Source organism: Mustela erminea, chromosome 11, assembly GCF_009829155.1.
Source record: "Mustela erminea isolate mMusErm1 chromosome 11, mMusErm1.Pri, whole genome shotgun sequence".
Lineage (NCBI taxonomy): Eukaryota > Metazoa > Chordata > Mammalia > Carnivora > Mustelidae > Mustela > Mustela erminea.
Genome location: NC_045624.1, coordinates 55,546,582 through 55,562,186, shown reverse-complemented (window position 1 = coordinate 55,562,186; position 15,605 = coordinate 55,546,582). Strand labels below are relative to the sequence as shown.

Genomic DNA, 15,605 nt, shown 5'->3' with positions numbered 1-15,605 from the left:
TTGGGACACTGCAGGAAAAAAAACCACTTCAGTTTCACCCACCCAGAGAATTGGCAAAATGGAGACATACAGAGATGGCTAGGAGCAAGGAAGAAGGGTGGGGGCTACCAGTACCAGATATGCAATGGGAGTGATCATGGTTTCTAGTGACATGTTCTGCAAGGACCCCAGCAGCTTTCACCAATGAAGAAACCAATGTCCAAAACAACTGTTTCAGACCCCTGCAGATTTTACCACTGAGGATTTTCCCCCACAGGTTTTCAACATGCTCACCAATTATCCAGGTCTTTCCCTCTTTTCTCCCTCTGCCACCCATGCCTCTGCAGCCTGGGATTTATACCAGCAGCCCATTGCAGCTTCTTGGGCTACACCAGTGCAAGATGCCAACCTTGACCCTGCCACTGACCCACCACCACGCAAACACTCAGGGCTAGCCCTTCCTGCTATGCACCTGCATATGCTGGCCGGACTCCCATCACCAGCCTCCACTGCCATGAATGCACGTATGGCAAGACTTTTCAGCCATAGGAGTCCATACTGACAGTCAAGGCCCCCACAACTGCCAGAAGACAGGATTCAGCCCTGCTTTCTGTCACTGCCTGATCTGCTGAGCCCACATGCAGCTAGCCCTTCCAACTGTACACCTGCACACCCTTGGCCAACTCACATCTCTAGCCTCAATGCCATGCCCATATCTGTGTTGAGACCCTTCAGCCATAGGAATATACTCCAAAAATCGAAGCCCACATCTAGCCCTGACTTCTGTGACTAGCCTGCACCATTGAGCTCAACTGCATCAGCCCCTCCACCTGTGTACCTGCACCCCACCAGCCTGAGTCCCAGCACTGGTTTCCAGTGCTGTGCACCTTGGGAAGGCTTGCAGTCACAGGAGTTGGTGCCAGGACCCAGTGTCCTTGCAGCCAAGGGTGTGCACCACCAACTCTAGCCACCACAGTGGCCTGTCCTAGTCCCTAGGTGCTATACTTGAAGAAGACACTGAGGACTCCAAAATCCCTTGCAGTCACTCCAGCATCTCCCCACCTCCCTGCATAGTGCTCACCAAAGACAACACAGCTTTCAGTGTTGTGGACCTGAGGTGCCTGAGCCAACCAAATACTGTGCCTTCCTGCCCCAGACACAGAGCCACAGGGATCACCACCAAAGGAACAGAGTAGACTTTTAGTAACTGATCCAAGGAAATGAAGATACATGAATTGGCTGAAAAAGAATTAGAAATAATTGTTATAAAGGTGCTCAGAGAGTTATAAGAGAACACAAACAATTCAACAAAAATCAGGAAAACAATTAAAAAAAAATGAGAAGTTCAACAGAGAAAACAGTAAATAGTCAAAGTTTGGAGCTGAAGAATACAATAACTGAATCAAAGAATTCAGTACAGAGCTCAATATCAGACTGAACCAAATAAAAAGGAATCAATAAAGTCAAAGACAGATAATTTGAAATTATTTTGTCAGAGGGGCAAAAAGTAAAAAATGAATTAAAAGGAATGAAGAAACCCCTTAAGGGATTTATGGGACATCATTAAGACAATCTGTGAATTATTGGAGTCCCATAAGGAGAAGATGACAGAAAATTTATTTAAAGTAATAGTGGCTGTACTTCTCAACCCTGAGGAAAGACTTAGATACCCAAGTTTATGCAGCTAGTACGTCAGCCCAAAATTCCAATCCAAAATGATGTTAATAAAATAATAAAACTGTCTAAATCAAAGACAGAGAAAAATTTAAGTGTCAAGAGTGTCAAGAGAAAAAAAATTGTCTCATACCAAGGAACTCTCATAAGATCATCAGTGGATTTCTCAGCAAAAATCTTGCAAGCCAGGAGAGAGAGTAGGATGATATATTCAAAATGCTGAAATTAAAAACCTACCAGCCAGAATAGTTTACTTAGCAAAGTTGTCCTTCAGAAATGAAGACGAGATAAAAATTTTCCCAAACGGAAGCTGAGTTAGTTCATCACCACAATACCTGGCTTAGAAAGGCGAAAGAAGTTTTGTAAGCTGAAAAGAAAGGATGATAATGAATAACATGAAAAAGGCATAGAGTGGCTAAATGGATGTAACAAACAAACAAGATCCATCTATATGCTGCCTACAAACGATTCCTTTAGTTTTAGGATGTGACACACGCATGCTCAAAGTGAAAGGATGGAAAAGATACTCCATGCAAATGGAAACCAAAATAGAGCAGGGATAGTTATATAAGAAAAAATAGACTTTGAGTCTAAAACTGTAACAAGGCCATTATATAATGGTAAAGGGATCAGCTTATTAAGAGAGTACAACAATTATTTATGCATCCAACATCATAACACCTAAATATATTAAGCAAATATAACAGATCTGAAGGGAGTAATACACCACAATACAGTAAAAGGAGACTTCAATACTTCACTTTCTACAATGGATACATCTAACAGACATGTACAGAACATTTCATTCAACAGCCAGAAAATACACATTTTGCTCAAGTGCACATGGAACATTCCCCAGGGCAAACCACATGTTCTGTAAGGAAACAAACCTTAGCAAATTTTTAAAAACTGAAAACATAGGAATATTTTTTCTGACCACAGTGGTATGAAATTTAGAACCAATAACAAGAGGAAAACTGGAAAATCCACAAAAGTGTGGATATTAACTCTTGATGCAACTAATGGATCAAGGATGGAACCAAAGAAAATAAAAAATACTCTGAAACAAACAAAAATGGAAACACAGTATAACAGAATTTATGGATAAAGCAAAAGCAGTTTTAAGAGGCAAATTTATAGCAATAAATGCCTAAATAAATAACCTAACATTACACCTTAAAGAACTTCTAGGAAAAATATCAAAGCATGCCCAAAATTATCAAGAAGAAATGACAAAAATCCGCAGAAAACAAATGAAATAAGCAGAAATAAAGGAAATAAAGAATTTTTTTAAAACAGAAAAGATAAACAAAATTCAGTTGCTTTTTTAAAAAGAGACTCAAATAATAAAATTAGGAATAAAAGAGGGCCCATTACAACTAACAATACATATGCAAGTATCATGAGAGACTACTAGGAACAGTTATATGCCAGCAAATTAGAAACTGATAAATTCCTAGAATTTACAACATACCAAGACTGAATCCTGAAGAAACAGAAAATCTGAACAGACCAATAATGAGTAAGTAGATTGGATCCTGTAATCAAAAACCTCTCAACAAAGGAAAATTCAGTCCCAGATCTTTTCACTGGTGAATTCTTCTAGAACATTTAAAGAAAAATTAACACAATTCTTCTTAAACTTGTCAAAATATTGAAGAGGGGAGAACACTGTCAAACCTATTTTAATGTAGCCCATATTACCTCATTCCCACAGTCAGATACGACAAGGATTCTACAAAAAAAAGAAAATCATAGAGCCAATACCTCTAATGAACTTTAATGCAAAAATCCTCAACAAAATCCTGGCACTTTCAGCTATGCATTTAAAGAATAAGAGATTATGCTGAGTGAAGTAAGTCAAGCAGAGAGCATCAGTTATCATACGATTTCACTTGCTTGTGGAGCATAAGGTAACACGAGGACATTAGGAGAAGGAAAGGAAAAGTGAATTGGGGGAATCAAGAGGGAAAGACAATCCATGAGAGATTGTGACTCTGAGAAACAAACAGGGTTTTGGAGGGGTTGTGAGTGGTGTGGGGGGGTTAGGTGAGCCTGGTGGTGGGTATTAAGGAGGGCATGTATTGCATAGAGCTCTGGTTGTGGTGCATAAACTTTGAATCCTGGAACACTGAAAAAATAAAATTAAGTTAAGGAAAAAAAAAAAAAAAAAGAATGGGGCATCAGGGTGCCTCAGTGTGTTAAGCCTCTGCCTTCAGCTCAGGTCATGATGATCTTGTGTCTTGTGATCGAGCCCTGCATTGGGCTCTCTGCTGAGCAGAGAGCATGCTTCCCCTTCCCCCTCTGCCTGCCTCTCTGCCTACTTGTGATTTCTCTCTCTCTGTCAAATAAATAAATAAATAATAAAATCTAAAAAAAAAAAAAAAAAAAAATTCAACATCGTCAAACAGTATTTATCCCTGAGATGGTTGAATGCTTACACTTCAATCACTGTGATGCACCACACTACTAGAATGAAAGGTTAAGAAATTAGATATAGAAAGAACATACCTCAACATAGTAAAAACAATATATATGACATTCCCAAAGCTAACATCATACTCAGCAGTAAAAAGTTGAATTCTGTTCCTCTAAGATCAGAAACAAGACAAGGGTACCTGCTCTCACTACTCCTATTCAGCATAGTACTAGAAGTCCTACCCAGAGCTATCAGGCAAGAAAAAGAAATTAAAGGCGTCCAAACAAGAAAAGATGAAGTAAAATTGTCTCTGTTTGCTAGTGACAATCCTAGAGAGTCCACACATACACACACACACACACACACACACACACACAAAACCCTTATAGTAAGACTAATAAACCACTTCAGTAAAGTTTCAAAATACAAAATAAGATCTATATACCTATATACTAAAAAGAAGACTAATGAAAGAAATTGAAAAAGACAGAAGATTTAATGATGGTCAAGTATCTATACTATCCAAAGTCATCTATAGAGTCAGTGCAATTCATATCAGAATTCCAGTGGCATTTTCCACAAAAATAATTTTTAAAAATCCTTAAATTCATATGGAATTTGAAAAGACCCTGATATGGGATTGGGAGGGAGACAAACCATGAGACTCTTAATCTCACAAAACAAACTGAGGGTTGCTGGTGGGGGGTGGGGGTTGGGGGAGGGTGGTGGGATTATGGACATTGAGGAGAGTACGTGCTATGGCGAGTGCTGTGAAGTGTGTAAACCTGGCGATTCACAGGCCTGTATCCCTGGGGCTAATAATACATTATGTGTTAATAAAAAATATTTTTTTTTAAAAAGACCCTGATAGCTAAAGCAATCTTGAAAAAGAACAAAGGCATCCCATATCCTGAGCTAAATCTGTATTACAAAGCTACAGTAATCAAAACAGTATGGCACTGTTGTAAAAAAACAGACTCATAGACCAATGGAATAGAACTGACAGCCCAGAAATAAACCCTCAACCAATATCTACCAAAGGAGCCAAGGATATTCAGTGGGAAAACAATAATCCTTTAGTAAACAATATTGAGAAAACTAGATATTCAATGCAAAGAATGAAGTTGAATCCCATCTTACACCACTCACAAAAATTAATTCAAAATAGACTGAAGACCTGAAACTATAAACATAGTTATAGTTTAGAAGAAAACATAGAGGAAAGCTCCTTGATTTGGGTCTTTTGCCATGATTTTTTAGATATGACTAAAAGAAGAAAAAGTAACAAAAGCAAAAATAAACATGTGTAACTATGTCAACCTAAAAATTTCTGTGCACCAAAAGAAACAATCAACAAAATGAAAAGGCCACCTATGAAATAGAAAATATTTACAAACCATGTATGTATGTGATATATGATGTATATGTAAACCATGATACATATGATTCAATAGCAAAAAAATAACAATTTGATTAAAAAATGGACAAAAGACCAGAACAGATATTTTTCTAAAGAAGACATACAGATGGCCAACAGGCATATAAAAAGATGTTCAGTAGCCCTTATCATTAGGGAAATGCAAGTAAAAACCATAATGAGACAGCATTTATGTCAGTTAAAATGGCTTGCATAAAAAAGATGAGATAATAAATGGTGGTGGTGGAGATTCCCCAAGAAATTAAAAGTAGAACTACCATGTGATACCACAGTTTAACTTCTAGATATATATCCAAAGGAAACAAAATCACTATCTTGAAGAGATATCTGCAGTCTCATGTTCTTTGCATTACTCAGTATAACCAAGACAAGGAAACAGTCTAAACACCTGTCTCGATTGATGGATGAATGGATGAAGAAAATGTGGTTTAAACTTACAATGGAATATTATTCAGCCATAAGAGAGAAGATTCAATGTGAGTGAAGCTGAGGGCATTAGACTAAGTGACATAAGTCAAACAGAGAAAGACAAATACTTATCTGTATGATCTCACTTATATGTGAAATCTAAAAACATTGACCTTGATATGTATGTAAGTTGATGGATGTTAACTAAAACTATTATGATAATCATTTCACAATAAATGTAAATGAAACCACCTTAAACTTATACAATGATACATGTCACTTAAACAGAGAATAATAGATTGATAGTTACTGGGAGCGGGGAGTTAGGGGAAATAGGGAATGTTGGTTAAAGGGTACAAATTCCAGGGATCTAATGTAAGGCAAGGTGACCATAGTTAACAGTACTGTATTGTATGCATGAAAGTTGCTATATTATTAAATCTTGAATGTTCTCAATAACAACAACAAAATGGTGCTTAGGTGAAAGATGTGTTTTTGTGGTAAACATTTTGTAATATATGTGTATCAAATCATCACATTGTACACTTTAAATTTATATAATGTATGTCAGTTGGGTCCCGAAGCTTTCAAAGAAATTAGGAAAACTCAGTCTCCATTAGAGTACCTAGTTTGAGGATTCTACACCTGTATTATCCACATATTCTTAGATGTAAATAAGTTTGCATATTACGTATAAATTAGCTACTTAAATGTTTTCTTTAAGAATTTTCTTCTCAGAATGCTGATAATTTTAGTTTGGAATGATTTTAGTAGGATTATGACTCATTTAAATAGCTTTTATCTGGGGCGCCTGGGTGGCTCAGTGGGTTAAAGCCTCTGCCTTCTGCTCAGGTCATGATCTCAGGGTCCTGGGATCAAGCCCCACATGGTGCTCTCTGCTCAGCAGGGAGCCTGCTTCCCTGCCTCTCTGCCTACTTGTGATCTCTCTCTCTCTCTCCCTGTCAAATAAATAAATAAAATCTTTAAAATAAATAAATAAATAAATAAATAAATAGCTTTTATCTTATATAGCAACTCTAAACACCTTCTCATAGCCTCCTTATCCAGTATACTCTTGGTCAGGCTATGACTACCTAAGACATGATTTTTTTGTTTTGTTCTCCATGTGGACTCGTGGAACTCCCTCTTCTGGGTAATGTTAAGTAATGAATAACTGATACTTCTCATTCTTTAGAGAATGCATTAAAATCGTTTTTCTTACCATCTCATTGATAAAAACTTTATTTCAGTATTTTAAATTATTATAAAAACACCAAGTTAAAATGGCAACTACTTATAGATGCATAGAAGTCTTGGCTTTTTTTCCATTATAAATCTGTAAACAAACATTGCTAAATAGTTAGTCTTCATAAACAGCCATGTTTTAAACGTGGCATTTTTTTTCTAATATGAAAGTAACTCATTATAGAATACTGGAAAATACAAATTGTATGAAAAAGAAAATGAAAATCATCTATCTATTATTCCACCACCCAAAGAGAACCATCATCCAAATACTGTGTTTCCTTAGCTTCCTGTGGTAGCATAGACATAACTCTGTGTCTTTGTGCCATTCACATAATTTTGTGTATGTGTTAGATGACAAAGGGAAAAATCCAAAATATGAAATAAGTAATGTCTCAAATGTCTCATAGTGTTTATTATTTACAAGTGAATTTTATCTCCTTTTTTTTTTTTTAAACTTCATTAATTCTCTTAGGAACCTTTTTCCCTCATGGTTTTGAACTGAAGCCACCACTAACAGTATATTTACAATGTTAGCAGTGGCAACATTAGCAAATCCTAGAGCTCAGATGCAAACTCAATTCTCTTAGTACCTCAAATCCCAGGTCTCTTCCCTCAACAATGTAACTGCTTCAATGTATTTGTATTTCAGCTACAATCTGTCCCTTTGACTAAATTAAAAATCATTCTAAAAGTTTGCCTTAAAACACCCTCAGAGTGTTACTAAATTAAGTTTAAATATCAAGTATAAATTTTCAAGCAATTAGTTTTGGTTTTGCCTGAGCAGAACACCACACAGATGATGTCGAATAAAAGCTATTTACACACTACCATAGAGCATTTCTTGTAAAAACGTTGGGTCTGTAGCAGCGATTTGCTAATCAAATTCAGAATTTGATTTGAAATGCCTCCGGCAGGCAGCCAATCCAGTTATGAAAGCACAGAAGCAAAAACTAGAGCCCTGGTGAGTCTCCTCCAGAAGCGAGCTGGGTCCTTTGCTCTCATTAGCAAACTGGTTCAATAGGAAATCATTGTGATTACTTCTAAAATAAAACATTGTAGTTAATTTTTTCAATAAATTATTGGACTGTACTAGACACAAAACATGTACATTTCAGAATCTAGAATTATAAAATATTTTGACATGTTTTAATATAAACAGGAACATTTCCAATGATTGCTTGGATCTAAAATGTTTTTCCACTTGACATTTGTTTATACTTCCTAGGAAAGAAACTCTATTTATGGATAACTGAATAACACAAATAAACATCAGAGAGAGCTGAAAAATCAGCTTTGATTATGCATGAAAATCTACAATGTCATTGTGTACTCTTATGCCGTATTCTGATTGCCTGTTTATTTTTACAGAACTGCTGGTGAGCCTATGGAAGAGGAGCCAGCCCTGTGAAGTGCCAAGCCCCCCACCCCCATATTTCCTGTGTGTGACATCATTGTGTATCCCCCACCCAGCACCCTCAGACATGTCTTGTCTGCTGCCTGGGTGGCACAGATTCGATGTAACGTAAACACTGGGCACAAAATTCCGAACAGCAGCTTCACTTGTTCTTTGGATGGACTTGAAAGGGCATTAAAGATTCCTAAAACGTAACCGCTGTGATTCTCAAGTTACGGTAAACCACTATTGGAAGAAACTGCTTCCAGCATGCTTTTAATATGCTGGGTGACCCACTGCCAGGCCCTAAGTATAAACTAATAACATCCAGTATGGCATTAGATACTATTAATTATTATGGATGCTATGACAGCCAGAGAAATTCTGGGCAAAACCTGAAAAATACTCATTCCTGACATTCTGATCAGTTTCTTATTGGATAATTTTTGTCAGTCTTAAACTGTTGACAGGATTTGTTTTCAGCTATGAATGGACAGCAGTTCCGGACATATTGCAGGGGTTGTTTTGTTTTGTTTGTTTTTTGGCCTTTGTTTTAAACACATGGTTCACTTCTTGCTAGTAAGAGTTCAAGATGGAAGAACTGGGATGAGGCTTTTTTCAATAGAATAAACCATCCTGTATCTCAAAGTCCAAATGCCAAAGGACCCTCACATACTGTATGTAATGGTGCAGTATTTTATGTCCATTTTTTTAGAAGAAGAGCCCTATTTCCTTAACATCCCTCTGTGTGTTCTCACACGTGGGGGATTTGCAGTTGTATTTGAGGATGAAGTCTCCGGTCCCCCTCATACGTCCCTTTCTTTGATGATAAGTAGTATTAAGCATATGTTCCACAGAGGATGGTCTTAATTTTTTTTTCCAAATCTATCAAGAACCTAGTTTGCACTTTCCATCTTCTTTCCTCCAGCACATGCTTTTTCTTACCTTTCATCCTCCCTTCCTTACAGAAAAGCTAAAGATTACCCATAATCTCCCTGGCTATTCAGGAGGTTTGAGTATTTCATTATTTTTAACTTTTCAGGTTAACACAGTTGCTTGGTGTGATGTGTTCTTTTAGCTGAGACACCATCGAGATGAAGCAATATCACCGAATTTTCTAGATCTTCAAAATGTGTTAATGAAGGCATTGCGTATTTGAAGTCACCTTGAATTGTGTTAACCTCGAAGTTGTGCTTTCCTGTGGGGGAAAAACACACACAAAAAAACGCATATTTAACCTTTGCACATGTTGCCTTAATGTCAGAGGCTAAAAATAAAGGACATTTATTTCTGAGATGAAAAGCGATTTACTAAATATAAGTAGGTTATGCCCCTGCCTCCCTAAATTTTATTTCAATATATAACTCAAACACCTAAAGACATTGATGTAGAATACCTCGCAGTATTTAATATCTGACAATGCTTTTGAAAGAGTTGATGTTTCTTTTTATATATTTTCCTAACTCAAAGGATATATTAAACCCATAAGGGAAGATTGTCATGCTTTTATTCAGAAATCTGAAAGAAACCTTAATTAAAACAAGGTTTTAGGGAAGGCCATGATATGAAAGATATAGAACAATATGGTTTTAGTTAAAGAGGACTCTAACCTGTAAATCAAAGATGAAAGATCTCACTCAAGTAGAATTATATAACTCCCTTTTGTTATACAGTCAGACCATATTTTTCATGCATTTGGTTTTCTTAGGATTACCATTTTAATTTTAAAGACTTTTATTACATATACAAAAATGGCTCAATAGTTGGTTTAACATCTTAGAAATTTGAGACACCCTTTGAAATAGGAAATCTGAAATGGTATGTAACTCAGTATTAGGTAAAAATTAGTTTTATTGCATAAGGGTAAGGTCAATCTAGATTCATAATAGTAATGAATTTTTGCAAAAAAAAAAGTTCATATTTTCAGAGAAATTCGTGCCAGTCATATTTGTTAGCTCTTCTATTTTCTGTAATCGCTTGAAGAGATTTACTTACAGAAAACCAAGTAGTGGAGCCAAAGGAACCCCCACGCCCAACAAGGGAACTTATATCATATTTTAATTGGGAACGTAATTGTGACTTTTTAAAATCAACTTGATAGTAACAAATCTCAATTATTACTTTCAGTCCTCCCAGGTATTTTTTAGATGTTGAACAAGAAAATGAAACCATACAGTGCAAGCATACTAATTTACTGAAGTTGCCTATAATAATTTTGCCACTTACTATACACAACCATCAACCTGATAAAGCCAAATCGCTAGGACATCGCCATGGTTATTTAAATTTAATACATGACACATTAATGAGTTTATCACACATCCTCCCATGTGATACTGTACCCAATTGGTTAGGTCTTCAGGATACTCCGAGAGGCAGATAAACTATGGAGAGGATTAATCACAGCTGAATGTAGTTGTAAGAACAGAATGCCAGTGCTTTTTGATTAGACCGTTACAAGCTGTAGCATAGCCCTCAGGGACAGAATGGAGGCTTTTGGAGAATATCAATGCTTCTTTTGAAATAGACCAGCACTTTTTAAAAGGGTGGCTTCACGTGGTAATAGTTTTCTTCACTTATATATTTAATTTTTATTGCTCATAATAATAAGAGGTTATTAGAACTCCTCTCTAAATACTATCAATAACATATCTTTCTGATCCATACTTTGAAGGTTAAATACACAAGCTTTCTCACAATCTCATAGCTCATACATGATGAATAACACTGATGAATTTTTAGAAACCAATTCGTAAATAATCATAGGGCTTTAAAATGTTTTGATAATAAGTACAGTAAGAAAATTTTCTCAATTATATAGTACAATCCAGGGTTGCATATAGAATTCAAAAATAGACAATTTTATTAGGATAATAAGTAAAATGGACTTCAAGTGGAAATTGAGGCTATTTAATTATTGCTTAGTAAATAGGAAGAGCATTTTGAGATGAAATATTTTAAAACATTTGTAACAAATTTACAACATCGATATTAGAGATAGAAATCCACTTTTAGAGAAAACAGAGATACTCATGAAAAACTGTTACAAATCACATTTCATTAACAATCACAAGAATTGAAACCTTGCCTTCAGTTTTGACTATAACCCTTTGCAAAACTTTCACATACCTCTCCCTGAAGATAAGCAGAAGTACCTGACTGGCTCAGATAGTAGAGTGTGAAACTCTTGATCATGGGGTTGTAAGTTCAAGCCCCAGCTGGGTGTAGAGATTACTTGAAACCTTTTTATAAAAAAAGAAAGAAAGAAAGTATAGTGGATTTGAAAGCAGGACAACTCCTCATGCAATTTCAGAAACTGTAGGGCTGGTCTCTCCTAACAGTTTAGTACTATTTTGTTTCTGAAGGTCATTCAAAAGCTTTGTGGATTTACTGGGTTTCTTCACAAACTCCATATGGAAGTAAAATAGAATGACCATGTGGAAAGTCTCCTGGGAGAAAATTTCTCTTCAATCAGTACTTTTATACTTATTTTTTATACCAGCATCTATGTTTTTAGTATGGTTTATTTAAAATATTTCTTACTATTTTTCTTTTGAAAGTTTACACTCAGTTTATCTCAGTGAAAGTATTAAATGTCTAACATCCACAAAACAAACAAGCCAAAGGTTTCTGTCTTAAAAGCAATTCATTCTGAGATTGAAATAATCACTCTGTCAGAATTTAACATCGTCATTTCTAGTGGCATCCATTCTTTTCGTGCTTCTAGGAATGAAATCACTTGACTTGCTGAGAAAATAAGAGGAGAAAAAAAAAAAAAAGAAGTAGTAGGGAACAATAGCTGAACAATACCTGTTCAGCTATTCCATAAAAAGGGCATTTTCACCTCCAAAAGAAATGAAAACCAGATGATCTAAGCTAAGAAATGGAGACTTTTTATTGTCGTCTTCAAAACTGGTCATCAACATGGCCATGATCTTCTTCAAATATCTCTTGTGTTCCCAGAAGATACAATTGTATTTTGGTCTCCAGCAGTATTTTATACTATTTACTGCCTTTTGAATGAAATATTATGAGTATTATATCATTTGAATTAACACCATCAGTAAAATATGGAAGTGCCTATGTGTGTCTTCTTTTCCCAGTCATATTTACATTGAAAATCATAGCCCGTGCCTCCTTACTTTTACTCCGTCAACTGCTTCATGAAACAAAGCATGCTTGTCATGTGGTCCATTGTATAAATATTTTAGATGAACATGGTTTACTCATACAGGACTCTAGAACTTGATTTCTCCAAATCAGCTGCAGTCTATTTTTTTATGAAATACATGGCTGGTTTTACATAATGGTTTATGCAACAACTGAGTCAATTAAAATATGCTGGAAATAGCTGGGTCAGACTGTTGAAACTTAGACTATTGATCTGGGGCTTTTGGGGCTTAATCTCTATAATAGAGTAATAGGGGTGTAACAATTTCTCAAACCATCTTAATTCTCAAATTGGAACTTTTAGCAAATACATGGTGAATTCACCATACAGTGCCAGTCTTCCTAACCAATCATTTCCACCTTTCTCTCCTTCCCTTGTCCAACTGCCAATACCAAATTGCCGTATCTAAACTATCAGAGTAATCTCTTAAATCTTTATATTTCCTAAGTAAAAACAACCTTGGCAACTTATTTTCTGAACACTTCTAGGTGTGCTTTGATTCATGCCTATTTATGTAAACTCTGATGGATACTCTTTATCTTACTTTTTACCTTTTCCTTTTCAAGAACCACTTGACTTTTTTTGACTATGCTTATTTTAAAATATAGGTCCAGTTATTGTCTTTTAGTCTACAATTTTGGACCTGGTATTTTGTTTTATTAATACAAAATTTTTCTTTTGGTCTCCAATATAGTTGTCCACCATTCTTGGTACTGCCTACTTGTGTTGTACTAGTAATCACATAAAGAAAATTGTATATACACTTCTCTTGCCCTTTGGATGATGCCTTTGTGAGTCAAACTCAGAGGCATAAACTCTAACCTGAAGAAAAAAAATGGCAGAAGTGTAATTTTAAATCAATATAATTTGGAAATAAGATATTATTTCCAGACTATTCAAAGAAAATTGGAGCTCTTTTATTTTTCTGTTTGGGCCTTAGGCACATTAGAGGCAAATGTTGCAACATCAAAGAAAATAAGGAGGGTCAAATGTTTTGTGGGACAATGTAGTCATGTCCTTTAGGCTTCGTTTCTGTGCCCTTTCTTAGAGTTGGCATTTTATGACACTTGATATCTTGCAGCAATTTCAGGCTATTGCTTTTATTAACTTAAAATTGAGTAGAAACGAAGTAATAAAACAACTGAGGAAATAGGAATTCTGAGATCTGAGGAGGAAGTGCACTTTCTTAGCAATGAAAAAAAAATGTTTTTAGATAAAATCTACCAATGCTTTTTCTAAATTTTAAGATTCTTAAACTTTTTCTGGATGAGCAGCGTCAGTGCCTGTCTCCACAAAAGCTGGGTTATATGAAATTGCCCTGTCAGTGGTTGCTAGGCGTAAGAAGAGTTCTGTTACAAGTGAATGATTATTTTGTAGATTATAGCCTCATCACTTTGTGTCATTTGAAAGCAAAGATCCTGGTATTTTTAAACAAGGTGGGCAGGGCAGGCAGGAAACCAATATTTATTACTCTCATGATTAAACACTTTAGATCAGACTTGTTGATGTGTATGCCAATAATCTGGAGTTTCTGGCTTTGTGTAAAATGAAAATGTCTTTTCTATTGTGGTCTGATATCTGTTTCTGTAATAAGATCATTTTGTTGTCCTCTGTGCACCAGTGGTTTTGCCCTTAATTTTTTTGGCTAGCATTCACCAAAATCTGTCATCCAGAGCTGCTGAGAAAAATACATGTTGCCAAACTTCTTTTCTTAAAATTGTGCTGCCAGTGATGATTTCCCAGATGTGAAAAATAATTATCTAATAAAGGATTAATACCTAATAACAATACCATTGTTGAACATGCTCATGGAATGTTTACCTTCTTTCTGATTCCTTTTTTGTATCTGAAAATATTGAATGGATAATTCAATGGTGTGTTCCAAATTATTGTCAATGTTATTAATGTTGTGATTCTCCTTCAAAGAGGATGAAAGATCCCCCTTTGTCTTCTGTTTTCTACTGAATTAGATTTTCCTCTAGTCCTAGTGTTAATAAAAGCTGTTTGAAATAAAAGTGTTCTTATTTGTCTACCTCCTTATGTTCACCATTAGACTCTGAATACTAGATATTTGACAAGTATTTGTTGAATAAATAAAATATTAATTATAAATTATTGTGACATATACTGTTCCACTTTCAAAAGGGCTTCAAAAACTGCAAGGGTTTTTTGCAAATAAGCCCCCTTTATTTCTCCCTTTTAAGGGAGAATTAATAAAAAAAGAAAACGCTGGTTAAGACAGAGTTGCTCTTTGAATGTAATATGCTGGTCAGGATAAAGAATCATAGCTCACACTGGTTAAGCCCAAACCCGTGCCTGTTACTCTACTGTACTGAGCACTATAGCTGAATTACATTATTTATCACATGACCACTACATCATATTATCATTATTCCCACTTACAGATGAGGCATGGAGCATGAAAAAGATTAACTCATTACTTACCCATGGTTACAGATAGTAAGAGATAGGCTTAAATCCCTGTCTACTCCTAAAGTCTCTCCTCTCTCCAAATGGTATACATGATATGGCAAAGATGGCATACTAAGATATTTTTTAACTATAAAACTGTGACCTTCAGAATAGACTATATGCTCAGTCTCTTCTAACCTTATGATTTTATTAAATTATCATTTTAAATGGATTTGGTAATTGTGGCTAGGTTTGTACAGTAAGTGCAAGTTACAAAACAGTCCCCCCCCCATTTCAACATCTTTCTTTAATCTAGCCTACAACCCTAAGATGTCTTTGGAATACATATTTCAAAAACTCTTGAAATCTATTCCAAGACCAAAACTTATTTTTGTGTTTTATAACCCCCTGTAATGTTTAACAGTCTAAAATATAACTGTTTCCAGTGGACAATGGCTTGGAT

The 15,605-nt window shown here is 35.5% G+C and overlaps 1 protein-coding gene across 1 annotated transcript in view; it reads left to right on the top strand.

Annotated features, from left to right (window-relative positions):
- HDAC9 (histone deacetylase 9) overlaps window positions 1-12,338 on the top strand; it is a 923,925-nt gene extending 911,587 nt beyond the window's left edge. The window contains exon 27 of the mRNA XM_032304495.1: window positions 8,535-12,338. Within this exon, the coding sequence (XP_032160386.1) occupies window positions 8,535-8,574 (40 nt within the window). The 3' untranslated portion in view covers window positions 8,575-12,338. The remainder of the gene's footprint in view (window positions 1-8,534) is intronic.
- The last annotated feature ends 3,267 nt before the right edge of the window (window positions 12,339-15,605 follow it).